The sequence below is a fragment of the Manis javanica genome, chromosome 10 (genome assembly GCF_040802235.1).
Source record: "Manis javanica isolate MJ-LG chromosome 10, MJ_LKY, whole genome shotgun sequence".
NCBI lineage: Eukaryota > Metazoa > Chordata > Mammalia > Pholidota > Manidae > Manis > Manis javanica.
In genome coordinates this window covers 34,846,573-34,873,601 of record NC_133165.1, presented here as the reverse complement: position 1 = coordinate 34,873,601, position 27,029 = coordinate 34,846,573, and the positions used below count along the sequence as shown (strand labels likewise).

At 52.5% G+C, this 27,029-nt stretch overlaps 1 protein-coding gene and 1 long non-coding RNA gene across 11 annotated transcripts in view; one reads left to right on the top strand and one right to left on the bottom strand.

Annotated features, from left to right (window-relative positions):
- The first annotated feature begins 7,307 nt into the window (after positions 1–7,307).
- The window catches only part of SRRM3 (serine/arginine repetitive matrix 3), a 50,032-nt gene continuing 30,310 nt past the window's right edge, over positions 7,308–27,029 (top strand). For both annotated transcript variants that reach the window (XM_073215177.1, XM_037002586.2), the window contains exons 1-2: positions 7,308–7,466; positions 25,165–25,429. In XM_073215177.1, the coding sequence (XP_073071278.1) occupies positions 25,197–25,429 (233 nt within the window). In that variant the 5' untranslated portion in view covers positions 7,308–7,466; positions 25,165–25,196. The remainder of the gene's footprint in view (positions 7,467–25,164; positions 25,430–27,029) is intronic.
- Positions 15,575–27,029, bottom strand: part of LOC118969141 (uncharacterized) — a 29,757-nt gene continuing 18,302 nt past the window's right edge. For 8 of the 9 annotated variants that reach the window (XR_012122192.1, XR_012122195.1, XR_012122191.1 and 5 more), the window contains one exon: positions 15,575–16,016. This is a non-coding gene — a long non-coding RNA (uncharacterized lncRNA). Of the gene's footprint in view, positions 16,142–27,029 lie in introns of all 9 variants that reach the window. The other variant, XR_005057041.2, reaches the window with a different exon arrangement.

Here is a 27,029-nt window from a genome sequence, read left to right as displayed (position 1 = left end):
AGGGGAGGCAGAGGCCTGGGTGGGCCAGGCAGGGAGGTACAGAGAGTAGAGGCCATGTACCCCCCACCCCAGTGCAGTGTGGACCTAGCAGAGTGCTGGGTGCTGGAGGGCACCAGGGTAACAGGGAAGGGGTTGAGGAGAAGGGACAACAGCAGGGAAATGCTGACAGGATGGGCTACAGACAAAGAGTGAACAGTTAAGGTGTCAGGATGGGGAGGGACCTGGATGCCCAGGTTTTGTCATTTTTCAGATAAAAGACACTAGAACACCACTGGCCTTTCACTTGCATCACCCACTGGCTGCAGGCCAAGACCATGAGATGATCTATAATTATTAGAAAAGGAACACAACCCTCCAGGACAGATATTATTAGCCCCATTCCACGGATGAGGAAACTGAGGCTCAGTGAGGCCTAAATCACTTCCCCAAATCCTTGTGGCTAGTCAGCAACAAATCTGGGGTTCGGGCCTGGGTGTGACTACAGATCCCACCTCTCCCCCTGCGTCGGTCATACCCTCCCCGCCTTCTGGGCCCAGCTCAAGACTCTCCTTCCCCGAGCACCTCCCGTTTGCTCCAGTAGCCTCCTGAGGACCCAGGTCCAAACGGTCTTGGAGGACACTGGTGGCCCCTCGGCCACTCCCCATCTCGCCCACGCAGAGAGGGCAGTAGTAACGCCTTCAGAGTACCCAGAGGCCCACAGCCACCCAGGAATACAGACAAGGGCTTGTTTCTGCTCACTGGAGGGTCAAGATAGGTGGCCTCAGACTGTCACTTCATGTCTGTATGCCCTGGGTGGCTCTGCACAAAGTCCCCTGGAGTTGAGTTTCAAGGGACTATTTTTGCCTTGCAGCCCCAGGCCTTTCTCTCCAGTGAGGACAGGATCACGCCGTCACTGATGATCCACTGCGTGCCCAGTGCAGTCTCCGGCAAATCCCACCGGCTGCTCATGCTTGAATCCTGCCAGCTGTCTGTGGCACACCCAGTGTCTCACAAGGTGTCAGTGTGTGCTGTGGGGAAGCGGCTAAGGAAAGGGGCTGTCATAGCAGTGGGGTGTGCATGGGTTAACAGCATCTAAGCCCATGGCGACAGAGACACGAGGGGTCAGGACAAAGGAACAGGCCAGGGGTTGAGAAGCATGAGGTCTAGGGCAGATGAGGACCTTGGTCTTGTTTCTTCAAGTCCAGGAGCATGATTGTGTGTCTCAACAAAGAGTATGACTCAGTAGGTAAGGCAGGTTAAAGATGGCCACCAATTCTTTGCCCCACCTCCCATCAAGATGTCCAATTGATATCCCTCACCTTTGAATATGAGTGAGGAAGTGCTATTTTAAATAGAGTGGGTCTGCAACTGTTTTAACCAGTAGAAAATAGGAAAAGAGATGTCATGCCTTAAGAGACTGGCAGCTTCTGCCCCCTCTCTTTTGCAACACTTGGTGTCAGAGCTCTGAGCTGCCATCTAAGAAAGTCCGATAACCTAGCTGGATATAACCACATGGAGAGACCTGAGACTACCTGGAGGAGAGAAGTGGAGCCAAGTCCAGCCCTCCAGCCCTCCCCACCAGGGTCCTGGACATAAGAATGAGGGTGTCCTGGACTTCCCAGGTCACAACCCATCCATCTGCTGAAAACCACCAAGTGACACCATTTATGCCTCATGGAGCACAAGAAATCACCTAGCCACGCTCTGCCCTAATTTCTGACCCACAAAGTTGTGAGATATAATAAAATGGCTATTGTTTTGAGTCATTAACTTTTGGATATTTGTTACACAGCATTAAATAACCATTCAGTAGGCCTGGGAGAGATCAGACAACCAACACATTTAATAAAGACTTAAGATGGCTCTAATGCAGAGGGTCAAGGGAATGCTTTGAGAAGCACCAGAAGAGTGGGACTGACTCTTAGGCCAAGCGCCCCCAAGGTGCATGTCTATATCACATCAGAACAAAAGATAAATGGAAAGAGACAAGGCAGAACCAGAGAAAAAAAGAGCAGAAAAAATTAGGGTATGTAGAGGCAAAAAAAAAAAAAAAAGTGGGCCAATGGAGAACTATCTTATAGACCGAAAAGCAGAAAACTCAGGTCAAGAAGTAATGATCCTCTTTGGGGGACATGGAGATAGGTATGACCCAGACCTGCCTTCGTGCAGTTCAAGTTCTAGACATAGGATGGCACAGAGAGGGGGCGGTAGAGACAGGGCAGAATAAGAGAGAAAGAGGAGGGCCAGGTCTAAGGTCAAGGCCTATGAGCTCTGGCCAATGAAGGACGTCAGGGTGGCCTGGCCTGGCCTCTCATTACAGAGATTTTCCTGCTCTTGTCCCTGAGCCTAAGGCCCCTGGAGGGCTGATCAGGCAGGTGGGCAGGCATTTGGAAGAAAAGATCACTTCAGAGCTGAGCATTGAAAGACAGGGAAGAAGGAAAAGTAGGCAGTAGGCAGGAGAACAGCAAATATAAAGGCCAGCAGGGGATGCAGGGGGTGGGGAGACGGGGAGCTGGGCAATGCCAAATTTAGTAGCAGATTGAAGGTGAGTGAGTCTGGCTATTGGGGGTTTGGTAGAGCATGAATTAGCTCCAGGGGCAGGGTTCTGAATCAGACCGGGTTCCATGTCCACTTTGGAGAGGCTTATCCATGGCCCTATTGTTCTCATAACACGAATAGCAGAATGTAAGGCAGACAAGATTTTCCTGATGAAACTAGGCAGAAGACAGACTGAGACAACATCAAGGGATCCACATTTAGATAACCAATCAGCAAATATTTATTGAGCACCTACTCTGTGCAGGAACTGGGAATACAACAGTGAATAAAATCCTTGCCCTCAAGGAGCCCAAGCTCTAGAGTGGGAAGACAGAAAAAAACAAAAGTGGATGAGTAATATGACAAGTGGTGGTAAGATAAAAATAAGGGAGGGTAGCCAACAGATAGACAAATGGCCAAGAACACACGAAAAGATGCTCAAAGCCACTGATCCCCAGGGAAAATGCAAATCAAAACCAATAAGACTCTGTGGCATCTTGCTACACTGATGGACAGTGACTGCAATGGGGTATGGGGGAGACTTGATAATATGGGTGAATATAGTAACCACATTGTTTTTCATGTGAAACCTTCATAAGAGCATATATAAATGACACCTTAATAAAAATAAAATTTAAATTTAAATTAAAAAAAATAGACACTACTTCATACCTATTTGGATGATTATTACTTTCTTTAAAAAAAGTAGAAAATAACAAATGTTGACAAGGATGTGGAGAAATTGGAATCTTGTGCTTAGCTGATAGGAGTCACAATGGTGCAGCCACTGTGGAAAACAGAAAGGCAGTTCCTCAAAAAACTAAATAGAGAATTGCCATATAATCCAATAATTCCACACTTCTGCGTATCTTCCCAAAAGAATTGAAAACAGGGATTCAAACAGGTATTTGTACACCCATGTTCACACCAGCTTTCTTCACAGTAACTAAAACATGGAAGCAACCCAAATGTTCAATGATAGATGAATGGATGTACAAAATGTGGTCTATCCATATAATGGAATTATTTTCTTTTTTTTTTTTAATTTTATTTTGATATCATTAATCTACAATTACATGAGGGACATTATGTTTACTAGGTTCACCCCTTCACCAAGTCCCCCCCACATCCCCATTCACAGTCACTGTTCATCAACATAGTAAGATGCTGTAAAATCACTACTTGTCTTCTCCCTCCCCATGCACACACTATACATGCTAATCGTAATGCCCCCTTTCTTTTTTTCCCGCCTTTATCCCTCCCTTCCCACCTGTCCTCCCCAGTCCCTTTCCCTTTGGTAACTATTAGTCCATTCTTGGGTTCTGTGCTTCTGCTGCTGTTTTGTTCCTTCAGTTTTCCTTTGTTCTTATACTCCACATATGAGTGAAATCATTTGGTACTTGTCTTTCTCCGCCTGGCTTATTTCACTGAGCATAATACCCTCTAGCTCCATCCATGTTGTTGCGAATGGTAGGATTTGTTTTTTTCTTATGGCTGAGTAAATATTCCATTGTGTATATGCACCACATCTTCTTTATCCATTCATCTACTGATGGACATTTAGGTGGCTTCCATATCTTGGCTATTGTAAATAGTGCAGCTATAAACATAGGGGTGCATCTGTCTTTTTCAAACTGGAGTGCTGCATTCTTGGGGTAAATGGAATTATTTTCTTAGACTTAAAAAGGAAAGAAGTTCTTTATTCACTATGTAAGAATTCGTTCACCATGTAAGAACTTGTTCGTTATGCTTCAGAAGATTGGAGACTGACGAGAATTAGGCTTGAGATGGATTAATGAAGTGTGCATTGAGCATTGACCCCCCCTATACAGAATTTTATTGTTGTTAACAACCATTTGATCAATAAATATGAGAGATGCCCTCTCAAAAAAAAAAAAAAGGAAAGAAGTTCTGACACTGACTACAACATGATGAATCTTGAGGACATTATGCTGAGGGAAATAAGCCAGATGCATCAAGGCAAATACTGTATGATTCCACTCAGATGAGGTCCCCAGAATAGTCAAATTAAGAGAGACAGAGTGCAATGGTGGGTGCCAGGGGCTGGCTGTGGGGCAGGGGGAGAGGGAATGAGGAGCTATGGTTTCTTGTGTGCAGAGTTTCAGCTGGGGTTTGGGAGGTAGCTATAAATGGACCGAATGCCACTGAGCTGTACACTTATAATGGTTAAAATGGTAAATCTTATGTTATGTGTATTTGACTACAATACACTTTGTTTGGAAAAGGGGGGAAAGGGGAAGATAATTCTGGATAGGGAGACACTATTATATGTGAGAAGGTATTGGAAGGGTTCATTGATCAAATGTGATTTGAGCAGAGATGTGTGTCCAGGGGAGTGTGACTGGTGAGAGGGCAGGCACCAGGCGGGGGTCCAGGACCAAGGCCTGGGCCGGGCAGATATCCTGGGGGTGAAGAAGAGGGACAGTTCCAGGAGGTGCAGTGTCTGCAGAAAGCAGGGGAACTGGAGGGCTCAAGGCCTCAGAAGGCTCTGACTTACAGGCTGGGCTTGAGTGGGCAGGTCAGGGGCCCAGAAGGAAGTAGACAGTACGTCCAAAGGCTTAACTGAAGAGAACTTGATGGAGGGATTATGCACAGAGGCACAGGTGGGAATTTGAGAATGAACCAACAAAGCATGGAGAAGCACCCAGACTTATAACAGTGGGAGCCATTACCCCCACTAGGCCTGAGGTGCCTCAGGAAGGAAACTCAGTGTCAGTGCTTGGCCAGAAGACCTGGAGCCATGGATGAGGGGCCACTGGATCCGAGCTGGAGAGGCTCAGCAGGCGAATAAATGCGTCACTTCTCTCTCCTCTCTTCTTCACTCTCCTGGTGATGCTTCCCCTGGGATGAGCCCAGCCAGAAGCCAGAAAGGAGCAAGGGAGCCTGGGCAATCGGTCAGCAAAGGTCAGCCTCCTGAGGTCAGAGCAGGGCAGCAAAGAAAGGAGAATGGACTCAGAGGGGCAAACAGAAAAACCAGTGCAGATGCCATTTGTTGAAGTGAGTCACACAAGGGAAGGAGCCCTATTTGGAAAATTAGCAGGCTGGTAGGCAAACTAAGGTAGAAGTGTATTGTTCTGAGACAGGGCAAAGGAGGACAAGGAGTGAGGGGCTCCGAGGGCTGAGAGGCTTCTTGGGTTCCCCCATGCCTCTTCTGGTAGACTAGATGGCCCAAGGCAGATGGGAAAGCTTGCTTGTAGCAGCTTGCAGACCCCTCTCCCCTTCCACTGTGAAGCCAGGGTGGGGCAGGGGCTGCAGCAGCAGGTGAGGGCAGAGCAGGAGGAGGTGTGCCCAGCAGGGCAAAGTGTTCCCAGCCTCTAGTCCCAGAGTTGAGGCTGGGGCTGGTCAGGAAACAATCAGTGTGGGGAGGTGTCATTAAGCCAATCTGACTGCATTTAAGGAACAGGCTTTACTCTGAGAGGATGCTGTGTCCTTGCACCTCCTCTGGCCTCCTCCACAGCCCCTCCACACACTCAGCCATGGCTCTCAGGCAAGGAGAGACTGGCAGGCTCTCCAGGGGCCCTGTCCTAGTGCTGGATCTGCCTACTCCCTGCTTTGCCTTGGGAGGCCCAGTCAGATGAAGGGACAGCCCCTCCTAGGCAGGGGGAACACACACACCAGTTCTAGCCAGCCCAAGGCCCCAGCAGATGAAATATTCATGCAGTCAGAAGGCAGGAGACCTGCAGAGGCCTTGCTCCAGGAGCTATGGGGCTGCAGTCAAGGGGCAGCAGCTGTAGCTCACCCAAGCTTCATTCTGCAGAGTAGGAGGGACCTGCAGTGCCAGGATCCCCTACCCACTGCCACACACACACATCCCAACACACTTCAAAGACACTTGCAGGTGAGAAACCTAGGGCAAGGGAGAACAGAGGGGAGAAGGATGCACACACTCAGATAGAGAAACACACCCAGAGACACACGAGTGTACAGATGAGCATCCACACACTTAAATGGATACAAACTCACAATAAATATACACTCCACCCAGGGACGACTCTCAGTGCAATATAAATGCCTTCTTAAAATCTGTGCCTCAGGAAACTCACTTGCCTCACCCTAGTCCCTGCCCTGCTCAAGCCTGCTCTGGCACTTCCAGCCCGGCAACCTGAAACTTGGGGGGCTCCTCCAGACAAGAGCCTGGATGTTCCTGGCTTCCCTTAGAGAAATGTCTCTAGAATTCCAATGCCCCTCTGGAAGCCTGCCCCACCCATCTCCACTCTGCCTGCTCACTGTTCAGTCAAGGAAAGAGTGGCAGGAGCTGCAGGACAGACCGGCCACCCAGGGTCAGGAAGAGAGTAACCAAAGGTTGCGGAGCTTAGGACTCCAGATGCCCAACCCAGCTCCACTAAAGTCCAGCGATTCCATTCACAAAATCCTCTCCCTGTTGTGATGTGCCCCACTAGCACCTTGCCCGGCTTGGGTCCCGCCACCAGGAAGCATTATGAATGGGCATCCTGGGGACGTCTTCCAGCGGGATCCCAGGAACCTCTTAGACATAAGGAACTCACTCTGTATCCTGGCGAGAATTCAGGATAGAGAGTTCCAATCTCAGTTCCAAATGAATAACCAACCTCCCTACGGACGCCTCCCAGAGCTGGTGAGACACCACCCTCAAGGGGTGGAACGGAAGTCTGCGTTGAGGCCTTCCTTCACCGACGCCGGGTCTCTGGCCTCAGCTGCTGGAGGCCCTCCAGGCCTGCGGAGGGCGCTGTGAGAGCCAGGCCGCTCTGGCCGGCGGGAGGGCAGGGAGGCCGTCTCCATGGTGGTGCTCTGTCCAGCATTTCAGCAATCTGCGGCGGAGGCCGCGGAGAGACAGAGGGCGCGGGGCCGCGGCGGCCGCAGAGCTGCCTGCCGAGCCGAGCCGAGGAGGCGGACCGGACAACGCAGGGCCTGGCTTCAGCGCCCGGCGGAGCGCGGCGGTCAGCGCGGAGGTGAGAGCCCCTCGTGGGGCGGGAGCATTTCCCAGAGGGGCTGGGGCTGGGTTGAACCTCGGGCCTCCCCAGCTGGGCTGGGGCTCAGGGTCCGCAGGCCCTGGGGTAGACGGTAGGTTGGGGGACTGCTAGAGTGTTTGATCGGGGGTGCTAGGCACCAGGGGAACAGAGATGAGGAACGTTGTTATTTCACTGAGAGGGTTGGGGAAAGTGAGAGCACTGTGGGGTCGTGGGCAGGACTCCCTTGGCCATTAGTGACCGTGGCCCGGCTCATAAGGATGCTGTGGAGGCCCCCAACTGAAGTCCAGCTGCCCTCCCCGAGCTGAGGAGAGGACCTGCTCCCTAGAGAAGGGAGAGACCAATGCAGACAGCCTGTGGAGATGCTGGTTACTGGGAGGGGTAGAGGGAGCAAGCTCCCACCTGAATGCTAGGTTTCTATTCAGCAGGAGGTGGAAGCTTTGGGGACAGTCTGGCCCCTTTCCCAGATGCCCAAATGCCCCTGAGAAAGTAGGCGCTGGTATCTGGAACTGGGTCTCACACAGGATGGCATTCACTCTCACTCTGGGAAGAGGATGGGGAACATGGATGAAAAAATAGCCACTGGGAGTTTAGGGGATTCCTCTGCAGTCTCTCTGGATGCCCAGGGAGAGTTTCTGGAGTGGACCCAACTCCAAAACAAATTCTTGGTGAAAATGGGAGGTGAGAGAAGAGACACAGCCTCTGCCTTGCATCCTCCTCCCCCTCCCTCCCAGGGCTCCTGCCTGGACAGTGTTGAAGCCTCCTGCAGTTCCTGCTCCTGGCAGCAGGTCCTCTGTGGGGATGGATTTGGGCGGGAGCAAGAGAAGGGCACTCGGGTCTAGCCTGATATTCCAATGCCTGTGCTTTGTCCAGCCATGACTTCTCACTCCCTTGAGACCTCAGTCACTCACCCACTTCTGGCACCAGGGCTGGTCTTTTGTCCTGTGTTTAGAGAAAAGCAGGTACTTTGATGAAGAGCAGAACAGGCGCTGGAGTTTCTCTGTCCAAGGGGCATCCTAAGGTCATGGCCCCAGCAGGTTCCAGATTCCTCCCCAGCCAGAAATAGGACCAAGCGGGCTAGGAAATTGCTCCCACACAACACCAGCTTTTTGGCTCCTTGACTTTATGCCCCATCCCACTCTCCTGTGCCAGGTGGAGGAGGAATTCTTGAAGAGTAATAAAGAGTTGGTTGGATTTTTAAGAGGTGGGGGTGGGTAGGGAGTCAGGGACTCGGAAGCCTGAGAGACATGGGTACCAATGTGAACTACATGATTTCAGGTAAACCACTTAACCTTCCTGAGCCTGTTTCCCAATCTGTAAAATGGGTAGTGTTAATAGTATCTGCTCTGCTGTTAAAAGAAATAACCCAGATAATGGATGGGGAACTACTTTTAAGCTGTAAAATGTGAGGTGAGTGTTAGTAAACTGAATGGAAGTAAGCATTTCTGAGGAAGGAGCTGGATAAAGGTGGAAAAGTTTCTGCTTTGTTTGGAGCACATCTTTCTCTTCCTAGAGAAGGTGGGCATAGGCTGAGGGCCTTGCACCAGACTCCAAGCTAAGTAAAATGCTACAGTTGGCTCAGTTAATCCTCACAAAAAATTTCACAAGGAAGCCATCATTGTCCATATTTCACAGCTGAAAAATGATACTTGAGTAACTTAACCAAGGTCATGACGCCACCCAAGCTGTCTTCCCTGGGGCAGAAGTGGAGCTGATGACCTGTCCCAGCCCCTTGATATCAAGGCCCAGTTAAATGCCAGTTTCTTGATTCATGATGCCAGCTTTCCAGGTGGAGAGCCTGAGGCATATGGGTGAGGGTGTGCAGTGCAGTGAGGAGCTGAGTCCCCCAAGGTCACTGGGATATTTGGAGGTGGAATGTGCTTTAAACTGGCCAGCTGGGTGCCCCCACCACAACCCACCTCTGCCTCTGCCAGAGGGAAAGTCTGGGTCTGGCAGGCTCATCTGTTCACTGCCTCACCCACTTCTCACTTCCTCTGCCTGCCAGCCTCTTGCTGACCTAGGCAAGCCAGTGACTGCCTGTTCCTTTCCGAGCGGTTAGCTCTCACCCCCTGAGATAGGGCCACAGTCATAGGCAGCTGCCAACATTGCTGGAGTCAGCTTCCCCTACTGACTTTTCTCTTCTTCTGCCCACTACTTACTGCCCCAGCAGCCAATGGGGGCTCTGCTGAGGAGATGGGGGGAATCCACCCTCTCTTCCTTAACTCCTACGAACACTCTGAGCCTCCACATGGACCTGTCACTACACCTACATCATCCAATTTCATCCTCACATAACCTGGTGCCGGAGGTGCTGCTACCTCCCTGTCACAGAGCAACAAAACAAGGCCTGGAAGTGATGTGACTTTCCCAAGGTCACAGAGCAAGGTCTTGGTGCAACCCAAGCCCACTGCCTCAGGGGCCCAGTGTGGTTTCCACAACACCACCTGAGCCTCAATTCCCCAGGCTGTCCTGGGTGTGGGCCAGTGTGGGAAGGGGAGTGGGGCATTTGGTAGAGGTCACTGAAGAACTCTGGGACAGGAATTCAAGGACCTTCTTTCAGGGTCCATCTCTGACCCTGGCTCCTTGTGTGACCTTGAACAGGTCCTTTCCTGTCTCTGGACCTCAGTGTCCTCAACCATAAAATGATGGGATTCGATTGGATGACACCCTGCCAGCACCAAGATTTTAAGATCTCTCTGCTCTATAAATCTGTATGTTGGGAAGCCCGCGGTTCCTTGGCAGAGGTAGAAGTTGACTCCAGTGTTTCCAGGTTTGACTTATTATTTGGAGCTAAGATTTAAAATTCATCCATGGGGTCTTACAAACACGAGGTCTTAACTAAATAGGAGTAAATATAGATTGGAGATGCCAGGGAGATCTTTGAACTCTTTTGGCTGTACCAGGATTAAGCCCTTTTGGCCCAGGATTTGGGGTGACCTGTAGAGACACCGAAGATGCCCTCCACACACCTCCCAGAGCTGTTTGCCAGAGCCCAGGAGCCCCAAGGACACACACACAGGTGCAGTATCCAGGGGAGCAGCAGGCGGGCAGTGGCTGAGGCTTATTCATGTAATCTTGGAGACAGGGAGGTTTTTGCAGCAGATGCTCTAAAGAAAGGGTGCAGGGCCCTGCAGGAGGAAGTGGGACATATGACGACTAGTCCAGCTGAACAGAGAGGGGCAGCCAGGCAAGAAACCCAGAAGTGCCTTCTCAGTTCCAACACCTGAGCTCTGTGAAAGGGTGGGGAGCTCAGAGAGGGGAAGAGTTTAATGAAGAGAGAAAGGATGAGAAATCAGTCCCTCAGTGAGAGTGGATTCAGAGAGCAAGAGGGGTAGGGGGTGCTCAGTGAGGACAGACTGAGACCAGAGAAAGGGCAGGAGGCCCCAAGGAGGGCTCATTACCAACAGTTTCAGCCCCCAGCCTGGCCCAAGTTCTCGTTGTGGCTTAGCGGCTGATGACCCCTCTGGGCTCTGGCCCACTCACCGTCTTCTGGGGCATGACCACAGGAGGATGACAACTCCATCCCCAGAGGCTGAGTCCTACTGACTCCATGTCATCCAGAATGAGGGTCTCAGGGGGGCCAAGAAGGTGAGCCAGTCTAGGCTGCCCAGGCTGACTACTGGCCTAGGAGAAAGGCCTCAGTGACTATTAATGCTTTGGTTCTGGAGCAGCCCCCGAGCCCCAGGGGCTGCCCCCCTATAGCCAAAAGCCACCTGCCCATCCACCCACAGCGCTGCTTCCTCAGCAGTCAGCCTGGCTTCAGCCTCCTGCCACCCCCGCCCTGGCCTGCTGCCCACTGCAGAGGCAGCCTTGCCAGCTGGAGCTGGCCGGCAGTGCCACAGCTCCCTTAGTACCCTGCTGGGGCCTTTGAGGGCCATGAGGCAGCCTGAGCCCAGTGAACTGGACCCTGGGGTACAGGCAGCATACTGAGCTGGGGATCTCTTGGCCTGCCTATTTCTAGCTTTGAGTATGGTCTGTGGCTCTGAGACCCCTCCCCATATTAAGCTCCATCCCTACTACCAGTCCCCAAACACCCCAGGATAGAGATAGGAAAAGTAAGTTTCATTGAATTCTTCTGATTTTAAGACAGATAGCCTTTGCGAACATGGGGGTGGGGGATATTTCCTTCCAGGATTTTGTCCATGTGTTCACAGACCCGTAGAGTTAAATAACTGGGAGCATGTTGTTGGGGAAGTTGGCATCCTATTTTTCGCTCTATTGTGACAATTCTCTGATGTCTTTAAAGATTCTTCCAAAAGCATATTTTTAATGGCTGGAGGAGGGCTAGGCATGAGTGGAGCTGCTTCCCATATTGCCAGTGAGAGCTGTGGGCAGAACCTTGCCCCTGCCCTTCCCTTTTGGCTGGGGCACAGCTTTGGGGCCTGCTGTCCCTGGGTTTCCATTGGATAGGATGGCTTTGGGGCCTGTGACAAAGTCAGCCAGAGACTGAGATGAGAAGGGACAATGCTGGGGCGGTGGCGGGGAGCATGTGAGCGTCAGACATCCCTGAGGGGAGGTGGAACCTCAGTCCAAGACCTCAGAAGAAAGAGCTCAGAACTGTGAACCAGCGATTGCCAGTCTCCTGGGTTCTGATCTCACCTGGGCCTCAATCTCCACAATCAATTGCCTCCCATCCACAATCCCTCAGGAGCCATAGGTTATGATGCTACCTGCCTCCAAATGTGCCTAGAGAATAATTCGGGCAGAAGGGGGTGAAAGGGCCCGAGGGAGGATAAAATCCAGAGCACCCCCGAGAGCGGTCATCAGAGTGTGTGAGGCTATACAGTCAGCATGTACCGAGCACCTCCTGTGTTCAAGCACAGTATGACCACTGAGGACACAGGTGAATCAGACAGTGGCCCTGACCTTGAAGAGCTCTAGCCCAGTGGGAGAAGGAGGCATTGGTGCTGCCAGTGACAATCTGTTGAGGTCCTGGTAGAACTAAGATGTCCACGGTGGTGTGGGCAGCCCAAGGAGGCTTCTGGGAGAAAGACATTTAAGTTGGGCCTTGGAGAATGACAGGGAAGGCACCAGACAGAGAAGACAGAGGCATGGCACTCCAGAGAACAGAGTGGGCACAAAGGTAGGAAAAGTCCTGGTGAACTAAGGGGAGACTGATCTTATGTAGCCATAGCAGAGAGAGCAGGCCTGGGAACAGAGGGCAGCCTAGGCAGAGCAGTAGGTTGGGGCAGGTTTTGAAGGACCCTGAAAAGCACTCTAAGCTGGGAAGTTATTTGGAAAGCAGTGGGAGTCACGAGAGGCTTTGGAGCGTTGTCATGAAATGGTCAGATCTGCACTTGAGGAGGCCCACTGTGACTGTACCTGGCAAGAGGATGGAGAGAAAGAGACCAAGGGCCCAGAGGCCAGGGAGGAGGCAATGGCACAGCTGCAGAGGGACAGGTACTGGAGACGCGCCTCTGGGAGATGTGACGGGTGTACGTGGACACGCTCCAGGCCAGGTTCACCCAGACAGAAAGGAAGAGCAGCAGGCCACGGCAGGGGCAGAGAGGTGGGGCAGCCTGCCTCCCTGCCCATCCCCAGCTGCTGGCAGAGCCTGAAGGATCAGACAGAGAACCCCAGGTTGGGGGAGTGGGCTTCAGGACTGGCAGAGGAGCCAAGCCACTCCTTCTCCCAACAGGGTGCCAGAGGGAGCTTCGGAATGGAAAGGAACCTGGGACACTCTGCAGGTGCCACATCCAGGCAGTCCTGCCCCCTTCCGTGTCTGGCCCTGTCTGACACATGTTCCTTGGTCCTTGTGACCCATCTATTATTGTTTCCAGAACACCCTTCTTCTCTACCTCCCAAATTCTCTCTTCCTCTAGCCACCCTACTTCTTGTATTTCAGAAAACAGAGGTATTCGTTTATTCGCTCATCCAACATTTGCTCAGTAGCTCCTCTGAACTTAAAATCTCAGTTATCCTTGTCATCCCAAACCCCGTGCTAGGCATGAGAGAGGGGGGAGCAGCCCTCGGTCTAGTGGGGAGCAAGGCCCCTAAGCTGGTGAAAGTTTGGGAATGGAATCTGGTATGTGGAATATGACTGCCAGGGCACTGGTGCGGGTGGAGGCCTGCCTGCCTGGTTGACTTGGAGCCAGCTTCACAGATGGACCTCATAGGATGCCTACAGGTTTGCCAGGGAGGGACAAAGGGGAAGGGCATTTCTGGCAGAGGGAACAACATGAGCAGAGATATGGAGGAGGAAAGAGCACCACTCACTCCGAGAATAGTGTGTCTGGAGAGCCAGGCCTGGGCCCGGGGCAGAGAAGGTGGCATCATGCAGGCCTCAGTGCCAGCTGAGGGAGTCTGGGCTTTCTCCTGTGGACACCAGAGTAACCAAGGGATATTTCCAGCAGGTCAGCACATAGCCAGAGCTGTTTCCGGAAGGTCACCCCTGAAGGGTAAGCATGATTGGGACAGATGGAAAGAAGAGGGGGGCCTGTGGTGTGTTTTTGGGACACAGGTCACATGGCCTGGGGCCTCTCCTACTGCAGCTCAGCTCCTCCCAACCTGGGACACCCAGAACCACAGCAGCCATGGTCTCTGGGTGCAGAGTACATGCCTCAGCTGACAGTCCATGAAAAGCAGATTCCTGGGACCCACCTAAAATGACTGATTCAGAATCTGAGTGTGGGGCCTGGGGGTCTGCACTGTTTAAAGCTCTCAGGGGACTGTACATGCTGGAGAAGAGAACCGGTGCCACTTTGCACATGCCGTTCCCTTTGTCTGGGTGCACTGCTTCCCTCTTCCTCTGCCTCCTAAACTTCAGCCTGTGCTCTCATGTCCTCTGTGTGATGCCTTGTTCCAAGCTCTCCTCCTTCCTCATGCCCCCAAACGCCCAGTGCTGTGTCCTCCTCAACCCCTTTCATCCTCTGCCCTAGCCGGATGTTTACCCTTCTGTCTCCCTCCATAATCACCATGCACACCCATTTGGCATTTCCCACCTGCCAGGCACTGTTCTAGCTCTAGTTCACCTATTCTAATGCCTTTCATCCTTCATCCTCATGACATCCTGTGAAGTAGCCAGGTCACAGTGGAGGATACTGAGGCACAGAGAGGTTAATAATGTCATCAAGATCACCCAGATAAGATGCAGTAGGACCACAGAGGCTGCGCTGTGCTGTGATGCCCCAGGCTGGGGCTCCTGGAGGGCAGGGCCGCTGTTACTCATGGCCGCAGGTCCCCAGTGCAAGCACAAGACCTGGCAGATGGGAGGTGCTGGGTTTCCTCATCTGTGGGGTGTGCTTAAGGGTGACAGTTCCCCTCCAGGGCTGTGAGGTGAGTGCTCTGTGGTGGGGGGCGTGGCAGTGGAGGCAGGGATTCTCCTCTGGGATTTTAGGATGGAACAGTTTCTGGGACAGGAGGCCTTTCTCCCTCCTTTGCTGTACCTCTACCACAGAAATCAGACCCTCTCAAACCTGCCTGGAGGTCAGGGGAGGGCTTGTAGCTGGGGTGGGGTCAGACGCCTTGATGGAGATTCTGGGACTGATGGTGGAGCAAGGTGGAGACTCAGAGAGGCCACAGCTGCAAAGCAGCCCCCTCTCCTGATATGACCCTAAGGAGCCCCTGCCAAAGCAAGGAGGGCCCCCCGCCCTTCCTGCCTCCCACCCACAATCCCTCCGGAGCCGTAGGTTATTGTCAATGATGTCGTTAATTAACTGCTTAATTAACTATTTAAGCTAATCAGATTAATTGACATTAATTGGCTACCATTTGTCAAGGACCCTGGAAAGCTGTGCCTCTCAGAGTTGAAGTGTGTGGCTGGAGCTGAGCAGGGGCATCAGGGAAGAGCTCTGTCACTGTGCTGTGGAGCTCAGGGAGCAGGTGGCAGGCAGTGGCAGGACCAAGCGCACCGGGACTGCTGCCTAGGGACTGCACATTTCTGGGGGGCTCACGGGGCTGGGCCCTTGCACTCCTGAGTCCTGGCTCTTCACACTTTGGGAAGCACATCACCCCTTCCTCTCCCTTAGTTGCATAAAAAAGGTCTGATGAGGGACCACAGGGCAGATCAAGATATTTTCCATCTCCCAAGGGGGAGACACTTAAAAATCCTAAATAAGCCACAATATAAGTAGGTCACCACACTGCTGGGATGAAGTGCACATATTCAGTTTATTTTTAAAAAAGGAAAGATGAGCAGTATAGGGTAGATAAAATATGTGAAACATTAAACTATGATAAAATGATCAGGTTTGCATTATTTAGTCAGTTACAGCCCCCAAAACCCACAGTACATTTTAATGCCTGTTTTAAAACACAACTTACAGTTTTAAATTATAGCACTGAGACAAAAAAGAAAAAAACTACTATGAAATGCATCCTACGTTTTAGAAAAAGGAAAAAAAAGAGCCAGCCCACTCAAAACTGGGAGTGTGAATTTGTCTTAGAGCCATTCTCTCAAGATAAAATGGCTCCCACGTCTAGCCCAGCACCGGGCTGGGAGACCCTGTGGGTCTCTTCTCTCTAGTCAATCCTTGGCCTGTCGTCCTGGTAGGAGGCTTGCGTGGAGCAGAGGAGGTGTGGATTTCAAGTATCCTGGAGATGAATACAAATGTGAGGGGAGAGAAAGGGTCCATTTTGGTGGGAGGGTCAAGCTTCCAGGATGGCAGGAGGTTGGGCTCAGCTTGGTAACAGAGATCTCTAGCTTGGTAAGGGAAGACCTGGAGAATGAATGTGGGGTCCCCCTTTACTGCCCAATCCTGCAGCCCCTGGGGGAAGAAGGACCAGGAAAGACTGAAGGCTGTTGCCTAGCAACCAGAGGAGCATCTGGATCGATGGGAATGGCAGGTGGGGCTCCAGCCCCCAGCCCAGCTCTCTCTCTCTTTGATCTCACCCAGCCCAGCAGAAACCTGGGGGGGATGCCTGGGGCAGCCTGTTTGATTAGAGCTGAGTCAATAGAGGGAATTTTCCATAATGAGATTATGTGGGCAGCAGAGGCAGCTGTGCTGGCTTCTCCTGTCACTCTCCTGGTCAGGCGGAAGAGGCTTGTCTGTCTGTCCAGCACACAACTTCCCTGCTGAGCGCCTATGGGGAGGTACATCACTGCCCAACTTTAATTTTTCCAAGTTTTGGGCTGCCAGGAGCTCAGAGCTTAGTCTAGCTGGCCCCACTAGTATCCAGATCCCTGACACAGTCCAAATGGGGAAACTGAGGCACCAAAAAGAAAAGACATCTGGTCATACAGCTTTGAGCCCAGCTTTTCCTTCCACTCCAGGGTGAGCCCCAGAGGCCACTTGGGAGAGTCGTCAGAGAGCATGGAGTCCTGATACACAGGCAGCTCGCCCTAGGACACCTCACCAAGGCCATCTGGCAGGCACCTTCCCCAGGACGTGGACGTGTCCATCTCCCTGGCAGCCCATGCCATCAGTGACAGCTCAGCAATGATTAGGTTGTTGCTCAGGGTGCCCCCAGCCCACCCCAGATCTCCATTCTAGCTCGGGCAGCCACAGGGTCGCTGAAGGCTGGAAGGCTACAGCTCCCCAAAGGCCAGTGAGGTCCCTAAAGAGAAGCAGAGGGGACTGGATAGGACAGGCTTCTCTGTTCCACTAAATGCAGAGAAGAGGAGCTGAAATACTACGTGACTGTTTGGTCTCAGTACTGGTCTATATAGGTGTGCCTACCGGGCTGAACTGGTTTGTGTTATCTCCACTGACGAGCATCGCATACTCTGCTCTATTCTACTGGTCTATAATACCAGTCTGCGCTGGTCTGTGGATTCCCCTGATTGTGATGTATCCAATCTCAACTCCTGACTCAGACTCTTTATGGCCCCTCCTGGGCTATCTTGGTCTGCACTGGTCTGTCTGGGCTGTATTGCCTATACTGTGGGCCCCTCTGTCATGAGCACACAGCTGAGGCCTCCTTGTCCCTGGGAACCTGCCACCCAGATCCTCTGTTCTGTGAACCCAAATCAGAGCCAACAAGAAGCTGGACTGATGGGCAGGAGCCTGGGTGCCAGGCAAGTCCTTCCTATCTGTTCAAAGACAGAGCTGAACTCCAGGGCTTACAGAGTATGTGACAGTATGACCCATGCAAATGTCACACACACAAAGCCCAGGCATATGAGTAACCAGGGACCTTTCCCATTGAGATCCCTGGAGATGGCCAGTGGTAAAAAACAAGTATCGTGAGCTTCCTCTCAGTGCAAACACAGGCCGAGTTTCAACAGACGTTCACAGACAGCTGCTCTGGCCCATGCTCTGTCCTGGGCACAAGGGACACAAAGATGGATGCAACCCAGTCACGGCCCCTGGAGAGACCTCCTGAGGCCAGGGGTGAACAGTCACAATAGAACGAGGTAAACACTGAAAGTGGTTTAGCCAGAGGCTAAGGCTCTGTGAGCACAGCAGATGCGCGTCCCCCATGGAGGTCACGGCAAGCTTCACAGAGGTGGTGATGCTAGAGCAGCTAGGATGGAAGAGGAAGGGCGTTCCGGGCAGAGGCGGCAGCATGGGCCAGTGTGCTCCTAGGTGGTGCAGAGTACTCTACATCGGAGGCACAGGGGGTCTGACAGGTTGCCCGGGAGGCAGGGGCCAGCTAAGCTACCTGGACTTTCTCCTGTGGACAGTGGGCTGTCCTTCCTTCCCTTGCCTGTCCCGGACACCCCATCTTGGCTCTGGGAACTTGGCCAGACCTGCACCTCCATTCTACAGCACAGAGACCACAGGGAGCAGACAATGCCATGCCCTGCCCAGGCCAGCTGGGCTCAGTGCAGGGCTGGACCGGGAAGGCCAGGAGCAGCACCACGAGGGCTGTGGCCCAGGCCCAGGCTGTCAGGGTGCCAGCACCTCTGTGGCCAGGCCCCTCTGCGCCTCCTGGAACCAGTCCTCCCCCAACACAGGCAGACTCAGCCTGGGGGCTCTGGCCGGGGCCTCCCTCTGGCTCCAATGGGCAGCAGGAAGCTCGGGCTGCTGAATAATTGAAAGGATGGCTTTCAGCATTTCTCCCTCCCCCGCTGCAAGCTGCAGCATCTTCTCCAGGGCTGGGTAACAAACAGCAGTGCTAGCACCTCCCCAGAGAGACTCCAAGGAGGCAGGCAGGCAGCTCACTCTGCTAACCCTCTCACTGCCAGCTGGCTGCGGTGAGACACCATTGCTTTGTGAAGCCTTCCTTACCATCACAAGCAAAATTTGACCCTCTCGGGTCTCTTTTTCACTTGCCCAGCATGGTGGGGCTCTGGGGTGAGGCGGTAATCAGCGTGTCTTCATAAAAAGCTTGTCACTGAAAGAATGTACAATCCCACCGTGCTCTGAAGTAGGGAGTGTTGTCTCCATTTTACAGACAAGAAAATTGAGGCTCAGGGAGGTTTAATGACTTTCCCAAATCACCCAGGCAGAAGTGGTAGAGCCTGGCTCCCAGTGAGGGGGGAAAGGAGGGGCTTGCTGCTGCCAGCAGAGGGTGAAGCAAGTGGCCCCCATCATCCCAGGAATCTCCTCGGAATGATGCCCACCCTTGCCCTTGGCTCCAGCCTCTGCCCTCTCCCCCTTCCTCCAAAATCAACAGCCTAGTTCACTCTCCAGTTCATCTCCAGCTATATAATGACAACTCACAAATCAGACCTAGATCTCAGCCTCCTGAGTGCCAGGAAGCTTCCTGGACATCTTCATCTGGATGTCCAGGGACTCCTTACACCCATCACATCTGAAAGAAGATGGTCAGCACTTAGGTATAATAGTAATAATCACCAGTACCATGTATGAGGCATTCACTGCATGCTAGGCACTGTAATAGCATTTCACCTGTATTATACCTTTGCAACAGACCTATGGGGAGGCTGCTATTATTAGTGCCATTCTACAAGCAAGGGAACTGAAGCACAGAGAGTTTAAGTCACATGTCCAAGGTCACTGAGCTCATGAATTCCCAAAGAGCACTGCTATTTGGTGCCCAGCCTTCAAGCATGGCCCAGTCTCACCCTCAAATCAAGGTTTCTCCGGGCAGGGCCCAGCCTTCCCAACAGACACATAATGTGGTCCTTTGGTCCTTTTCTCCAGACCTGGCCAGGTCACTACTGACCTGAGTATCCTATCCCTCTGAGCCCCTCTGAGCTGAATGATGATTTCATTAGCTGGGAGGGCTCTGTGCCTGTCAGCAGACTGGACCCCGCTGTATACAGATGGGCTGTCGCACCTTCAGTTAATCTCTGCCAGCAGGGCTGGAGGAGCAGGTACCAGCAGAAGACAGTGTTCCGTCCTGTCCTTGGCTGTGCCTGCTCAGGGGCCCATGGCTTGGGTCTGGGGGAGGGAGGCACCTCCAAGGACTCAGCCATGAGACTTGGAATCAGGACTCTGGCCCTTTAACCACTTCCTGGCTGGCAGACAAGAAAGTATTGAATCTTCACTTGGATTTGTATGGCCCAGCATCTGGGCTGCTCTTGGGACCTTTCCCAGGACTGGGGACAGCCTCAGGGCTGAGCTCTGGGGGTGGCTGGTATGGCTCTGGCCAATGGCTACATCAGCAGGAAGGGGGTGGGCTGAAGGTTTGGCAGCACACACAGGTAGTATTACCTAAATTTCCAGAGAAGGATCTGTGGGGTCTTTAAGTCCAGCCCCCTCATCGTCCAGTGTGGAAACAAGGGCCCAGAGAAGGAAGAGACGTCTCAGGGTCTCAAAGACAAACAACAGTAAAGTCTTCCCATTTGCTGCTCTGCCTCCAAAGAGACAGAATGTCTTTGTCCCCAAGTACTTCAGCAAATTAGGCTTGGTTAGGGTTATGGCTCTAGACTCTGTATCTGCCTTCTGGACCCTCACAGGCTCTCATTGAGCACACCCCCAGTTTGCCCTCCATGTTCCCCATCACAGTAAATGACCATTCACCAGGGCACTCAAGCCAGAAACTCAGTGTCATCCCAGACACCTGCACCCAACCCCACATCCAGCCAGTCCCAGTCCTGCTGTCTTCCTGTTTATTTCTGGAATCATGGTCTAGGCTTTGGTTCCCCTGTGTCCAGCCCCTTCCAGCCCTTCCTCCAGGAAGCCTGCCCTGACCAGCCAGGTGGGGCCGCAGACACTCGTCAAAGTCTCTTATCACACTGCACTGCCATACCTCTTGGTCTCCCGCATACCACTGAGCTCCCAGACAGGGTCTCCTTCAATTCCAAATTGACAGCCCTTCATAGGGTGGGGCCCAGAGTAGATGCTGGGTGAGTGAGTGTTGTGCAAATAGTGTCTTATCTCCTGTTTGAACAGTTCTCGTAATGGGGAACTCATCCTAGAATGACTGAGTTGCTTACTTTTATTTTATTTTTCTAAGTTTTGATTACTAGGGGGAAAAAAGTCCTTTCTTGGACTTAGATGAAGTCCTCTCTAGATGATTTCCCTGCAGGAGTCCTGGCTTCTAGAACCATCCAGATTAGCTCCTCTCAGCGTGGTGTGAGATGGGGCAGCATGAGAGGCACTTAGGAGCTTGTTAGAAATGCACATTCTCAGACACCGCCCCAGATCTACAAGCCCTCTAGGTGATTTTGATGCCTAATAAGATTTGAGAACCTCGGCTCCAGACACTAGCTCCCAGTGGCTGGTCCACAGATACTCCATATCAGATTAATCTGGGGAACATAAACAATTTCACCCCGAGAGCTTTCAATTCAGCAAGTGTGGGGTGGGTCCCAGGTAGGATTGACATATAAAGTACAAGACACCCAGTTAAATTTGAAGTTCAGATAAACAATGAATTTTTTTAAGCATAAGTATACCCCAAATAAGAAATTCATGAAATTCAAATTTATTTTATCTGTGCCTCCTGTATTTTTATTTGCCAAATCTGGCAATCCTACCAGTTTCTAACAAGCTTCCCCACAGATTCAGCCACGTTCAGCCTAAATCATCTACAATCCTTCAAGATAGGGGTTCTGACCACCTGTATAGCCTCATCTTCCCATTCTAGACATTGTCGTTTTGTTGACAGCATAAAATAACGTGCATTTTGGGCAACCACATCATGATACTGACTCAAAGTGAGTCTGTGACCATTGAAAACCCCTAAATCCTTTGCAAGGATGCTGCTTCTAAACTATACCTGACCCCCTTCCAATTTTAGGAAGTGTGGGACCCAGCTTCAGAATGAGGCCTTTCTCACTATCCTGTGTCACCTTCTTAGATTCCTTCCCTCTTCCCAGTCTTTTGAGCCCTTTTCAGAGTCTGACTGTTTATTTCTGAGCCTTCCCCAGTGCTGTCCTTGGTGAATCTGATCACCCAGTTATCAGTGTTCCATCAGCCAGTGGTGACCGAATTGGATCAGACATCCATGAGGACAGAGCCCTGTGGTCTCCCACTAAACACTTTCATCTAATGTGACATTGACCCATTAATCAACTCCCTTGGAGCACAGATTGATCTATCCATCAGTTAGAAACAACGGTACAGAATATTAGTTCCCACCAGCATGCTTTCTCTCTCTTCGTGAAATCTGACAAGGACTCCATAAAAGATAATGTCAGGTGCCTCATGGAGAGACCCTGTGCCTGCAGTAACTCCCAGGTCTGCTGGGCCAGCAGCCCCAACTTGGAAAGAAGTGAGCTTAGTGTGCAATGACTTATTTTAGGAGCCTGGCTCCTCCGCTATGGGTTCTGGGTCATTCTTTTAACAGACCTGCTTTGGTTTCCTGCCTGGTGCTCTCCAACTTGCCAGGTAAAACTGATGTACTCCACCATCTATCCTAGTGAAAATCCAGACGTCTGCCCCCTGGGCCTTCCTACCCCCTCCTTTCCTTCTTAGTCATTCCTGAAAGATTGCCCTCAGCCTAGCAATTGTATGCAGGCACCTAGTGCTGGGGATAAAATTTCTCAATGTCTGGAGATCTGAGTGCATTCAGAATTACTTCCACCAGCTTCCTCTACCCTACCCTCAAGAGCTCAGGCCAAGTTCTAGGCTGGGTAGCCTGCCCTTGTCAGAGGGAAAGCATGCAGACCAGCATTGCTCAGAACCTGGCTCCACGGGTTCTGTGGGATAACCAGAACCTAAGTACTTTCTCCCCACACCCTTGGCTCACCTCCTGCACTGCCAGGTGCTGGGTAGGCTCTGGGGAGCCAGAACAAAGGGATCTCTCCTCTTGAAGGGCTCACAGTCCAGAAGGAGGGGGAGGAGAGGGTTCATATGCAGACAAGTTTGAACTTAGGCATCTAAGGAGGTGAGAACAAACCTGTGGGAGCACAAAGAGGGAATGACTTATCTTTCCTCAGAAGCAGGGATGGCTTCCCAGAGGAGGGGACATTCAGACTGGGCTCTGAAGGATGAGTAGAAGTTGCCCAGGTAGAGAAGAGAGGAAATGGAATTCCAGCACAGGGTAACTGCACAGGCAAAGGCACAGAGAGTGAGAGCACATTTCTGGGGACAGATGACTAAGGCTAAGGGGCTGGATGTGGGTTGCAGGATGAGGTGCAGCAAGGGATGAAGCTGTGAGATAGCATACGGCACAATGCAAAGGGGTCTCTCAGGCTGCATTATGGAATGGCACCAGGCATTCCTCTATCCCATCTCCCATTGTAATCATCTTCCATTTGTTCCACCCCTGCACCTTGAGCTCTACCTGCTCAGGTCCTCTGCTGGCGCCAGGAGTTGAAAGTAGCCCTCAGCCCAGAGGAAGCCAGATCTGTGAGCCCACAGTGCCAATAGTGGCAAGGGCTCTGGGAGGGTAGCACCAGCCAGAGGAGTAAGGAAAGGCTCCCAAGAGGTGGTCATGCCTACAAGTGGTGACTCTGAGGACACATGGATTTAGGAGGGAGCAGCGAGTGGAAAAGCCTAGATGCAAGAGATGGCGAATCTTGGGTGGGGGTGTGGCTAGGCCAGAAGGCAGGCCACCACTTCAAGCCAAGGCAAGGGGAAGCCACTAGAGGCTGTTAATCTGATTCGCTCCTGAACCAGTCTCTCAGGTTGCAATGGAAGATGGACAGAGAGGATGGGGGCACCAGGCAAGATACTGAGACGGGACCAGGGTGAGGGGCTTGGATTTTGGTGCTGACAGGAGGGAAGCAAGCAAAAAAATGTGGATGATGTTGAGAAAGGAGATGAGGGGCCAAACTTGGTGACAGGTGAGCTGTGCTGGGCCAGAACAAGCTCCACACACATCCCTGGCTCGGGTGGCCAACAGCTGGAAGGATCACCCATGAGCCGAGCACCATGGCCCAGACAGGCAGGGGATGGGACTCCCAAAGCTCTGTGTGGGGCTGAGTGAGTGGGTGGTACTTGTGGGGCAACCCAGGAGAAGCCCTGGTGAGCTGGGGTGCAGGACTCAGCTAGGACAGAGGTGGGACCCAGCAGGGTTTTAGAGGTGGAGACAGAGGTTAGAAGAACAGCTTTGGTCTGTAAATCCCCAAGAGCCCTGCTCTCCAGAGGAGCCTGGATGATGCTTCTAGGCACAGGTGGGGACCAAAGGCTCAGAGAGGGTCAGTGACGTCCTCAGGGTCACACAGCAAGACGTGGAGGAGCCTGGCCTGGGACTCAAGGACTTGGGACTTTCGGGGATGAACATATAAAAGGAGCTTATGTTCTTTCACCACTGTAACTGCCTGTCACACTCTGTCCCCTTCAGAGCCTCTTGTGCCTCTCATGGTCCCCCCATCTCTTCTCACCCTTCCAGGCTTTATGGCTTTCAATCCTCCCACCCCCATCACTCTGAGGCCAGTGAGGGCAGAGTGTTTTGGGGGTTGTGTTGCAGAAAGCCCCCATCCGGGATGTCCAGACATGCCCAATGCCTCTTTCCCACCTCCCTCCACCCCTTCCCTCCTTCCAATCCCACTTCCCGGGAAGGAGGCCTCCCTGTTGCTTAGCAACCAGCAGAACCTTGGAGAAAGGAAATAGAAATAACTCAGGAGGTGCCTCCCCTCTGTCAAGATAGGTCTTTGGTGTGTGTGCACGCGCATGTGTGCCCAGGCACGGGCACGTGCATGCTTTACTTTGGGCCTAGCATAGAGCTAGGGCTTCTTACTTCCCAAGCCGTGCTGACTCCACATCATCCTCTCGAGCCTGCAGGAGGGTGTGGCTGCCTGGAAAGCCAGCGTCAGTGCCACTTTTGGTCACATCTTAAGAAGCAGTGTTTCCAGAAGTTTCACAGACTTGTGCACTCCAATCTAGATCAGGGCCCCACCTAGAACGCTGGCTTTGGGGAAGCTGGCCAGATCAAAGTGAGAGCTGAAAACTGCATCTGTGGTGGGAATGGAGTTGACTCCGACTTCCCATCGCTGCAGGAGCAGTCTGGGAGGTGGGAGTGCATGTAGTCTGTGACCCTACTGGCCAGAGACAGTGTTTGAGGGAGGGGGTAAAACTGAGCCTCAAGGAAAAACAAGAATGAAACTAACAGATTTTCCAGAGATCGATTTGGTTGCCTGGGAAGCTGGAAGCCGGGGCCAAGCAGCACACCCAGGAATTGGTACACGGAAGGGATGGTTGCCCTAGGTGCCTACTAGATCCCCGGAGATGATTCCAAGCGAAGGGTCCTTAGAGGCCATCTAATCCAGCCTGCATCCCCCACCTTACAGATGTTAAAGCCTGGTGTCCAAGCCTCGCTTGTGCCCTGAGGTGTGACCCAAAGATGTAAACCTTCCGTCCGCCCCCCTATGCAGCATGCGGGGAAGCGGATTAGAGCTGTGAGTGGGCCTTTAAATCTCCAGGATTAACCCGCGCAGAGAGGAGTTTACCAGGTGGCCGAAAAGTGACCATCGCACCTGGTGCCTGTGTCTGTCCTGCAGGGCCGAGACCAGCCGCTCTGGGGCCTGCTGCCATGTCCTCCACCGTGAACAACGGGGCGGCCAGCATGCCCTCCCCGCCCGACGCGGCCAATGGCTTCCCGCAGCCAGGCGCCTCCTCGGGGGCTTGGCCGCGCGCGGAGGAGGAGCTGCGGGCCGCGGAGCCGGGCCTGGTGAAGCGCGCGCACCGCGAGATCCTGGACCACGAACGCAAGCGGCGCGTGGAGCTCAAGTGCATGGAGCTGCAGGAGATGATGGAGGAGCAGGGGTGAGCGGGCCAGGGACGGGGATAAGGGGCGGGGCCGGACAGGACGGGACCCTGGAGCCGAGTCAGGCAAGGGGTCAGAGTCTGAACCACTCAGCGTGGAACCATTGCAAGCCCAGCCGAACTTCCATTCATTCATTTGCTTATTTGTCCTGTAAGCTGTGCCAAGCTATGAACTGGGCTCAGAAGCCAAGAAGACACAGTCCTTCCAAACACATCCAGTCCAGCAGGGGAGAAAGGCATGGAAACATCAATGGCAACTCAAGGCCTCAGTTTCCCCTTCTATAAAATGGGCGGATTGAGCTGCCTGGACTTGCCAAGCGTGTGCTGCAGCCAGGCAGAAAAGCACAAAGGGCTGTTACTATGTGTGATGGCTACTGTGGTTTCCAGTTCAGAACCAGTCACGGGGCTCACAAGTGTGTCAGGCACTGTGCAGGGCAATGTTGGGCCCCAGAGCTGGATTAGTCCCTTCCTCAAAGACCACTCCCCAACCCCCAACTCCCTCCCCATCTCAGAAGGGAAACAGTCGTGGTAACAGCCAGCCGTACCACAAAGCAGATCAGAATCATGGTTATAGGACAGGACAGGAGAGGGCCAAGTGCTTCAGGAGCTCAGAGGAGAAATTCTGAGAGAAGACATTTGAATGGGCCTTGAAGAATGTGTAGGAGTTCTTGAGGCTGAAAAGGAAGGGTTGTGCATAGATCAGTCAGTGAGGACTTAGGGACCTCCTCAGAAAGTCAGTGGAGATGAGACAGCCCTCACACACAGAGCTGCAGGCAAAGCAACAGAGAGCAAAGACATTCCCATGTGTGCTGCATCAAGGGAAACTGGTGGTCCCAAAGCTCCCTTTTGCATCTACCCTGAGTACTTTGAAACCAGTGGGCTGGCTGTTGAGGGAGTCAAAGTGGGGAACAATATCTGCCCATCAGATTTGCACTGTCAGTGAGCCAAGAAATCAGAAATCCCCAGTGCATTGGGCCTGGAGCTACATCAGCACAGACAGTCTGTGTACAGCAGTTCTTCCAAACCAACCACACCTCTGCCCATCCAGGCCTCCTGGGCTCCCTAAGAGGCAGCTAAGACCATGTCTGGAGCCCAGGAGGCACTGAGACTCAGAAAGAGACAGTCATTAGCTGAAAGCCATCAGGAAGACAGGGACATGGCTGGGCCTGAATCCAGGGTCTCCAGGGGGCTGCTAGTCAGGGCCACTCGTAAGGAAAAGAAAGGAGCGTAGGGACTTGGTGTTCACCTCCGGCTGGGGACCAGGTTGGAGTGGGGACGGTCCCTGCAGAGATAGATGGGTGGAAGGCTGCTGAAGACTGAAAGGAAGCCTCCAGCTGGCAGTATAAACAGGTTTGATGAGCTGTGGTTCTGGACAGAGGAAATGAGATCCCCAGGGGCAGGGTTGAGTGTGCACATGAGTGGAGTATCCTTCTACAGAGAGAGCCCAGGACCTTAATTAAACCTGCAAATCCTGCTGAGTTTGGAGACTCCAGGAGCCAAGGGAGTGTACTCAATGAGTGTGGTAAGGGAACAGGAGGGGTGCCTGGGGCACAGGCGGGCCAGACTTCTGTGCTTTATTCTTAGAAACTGTCCCCTTCCC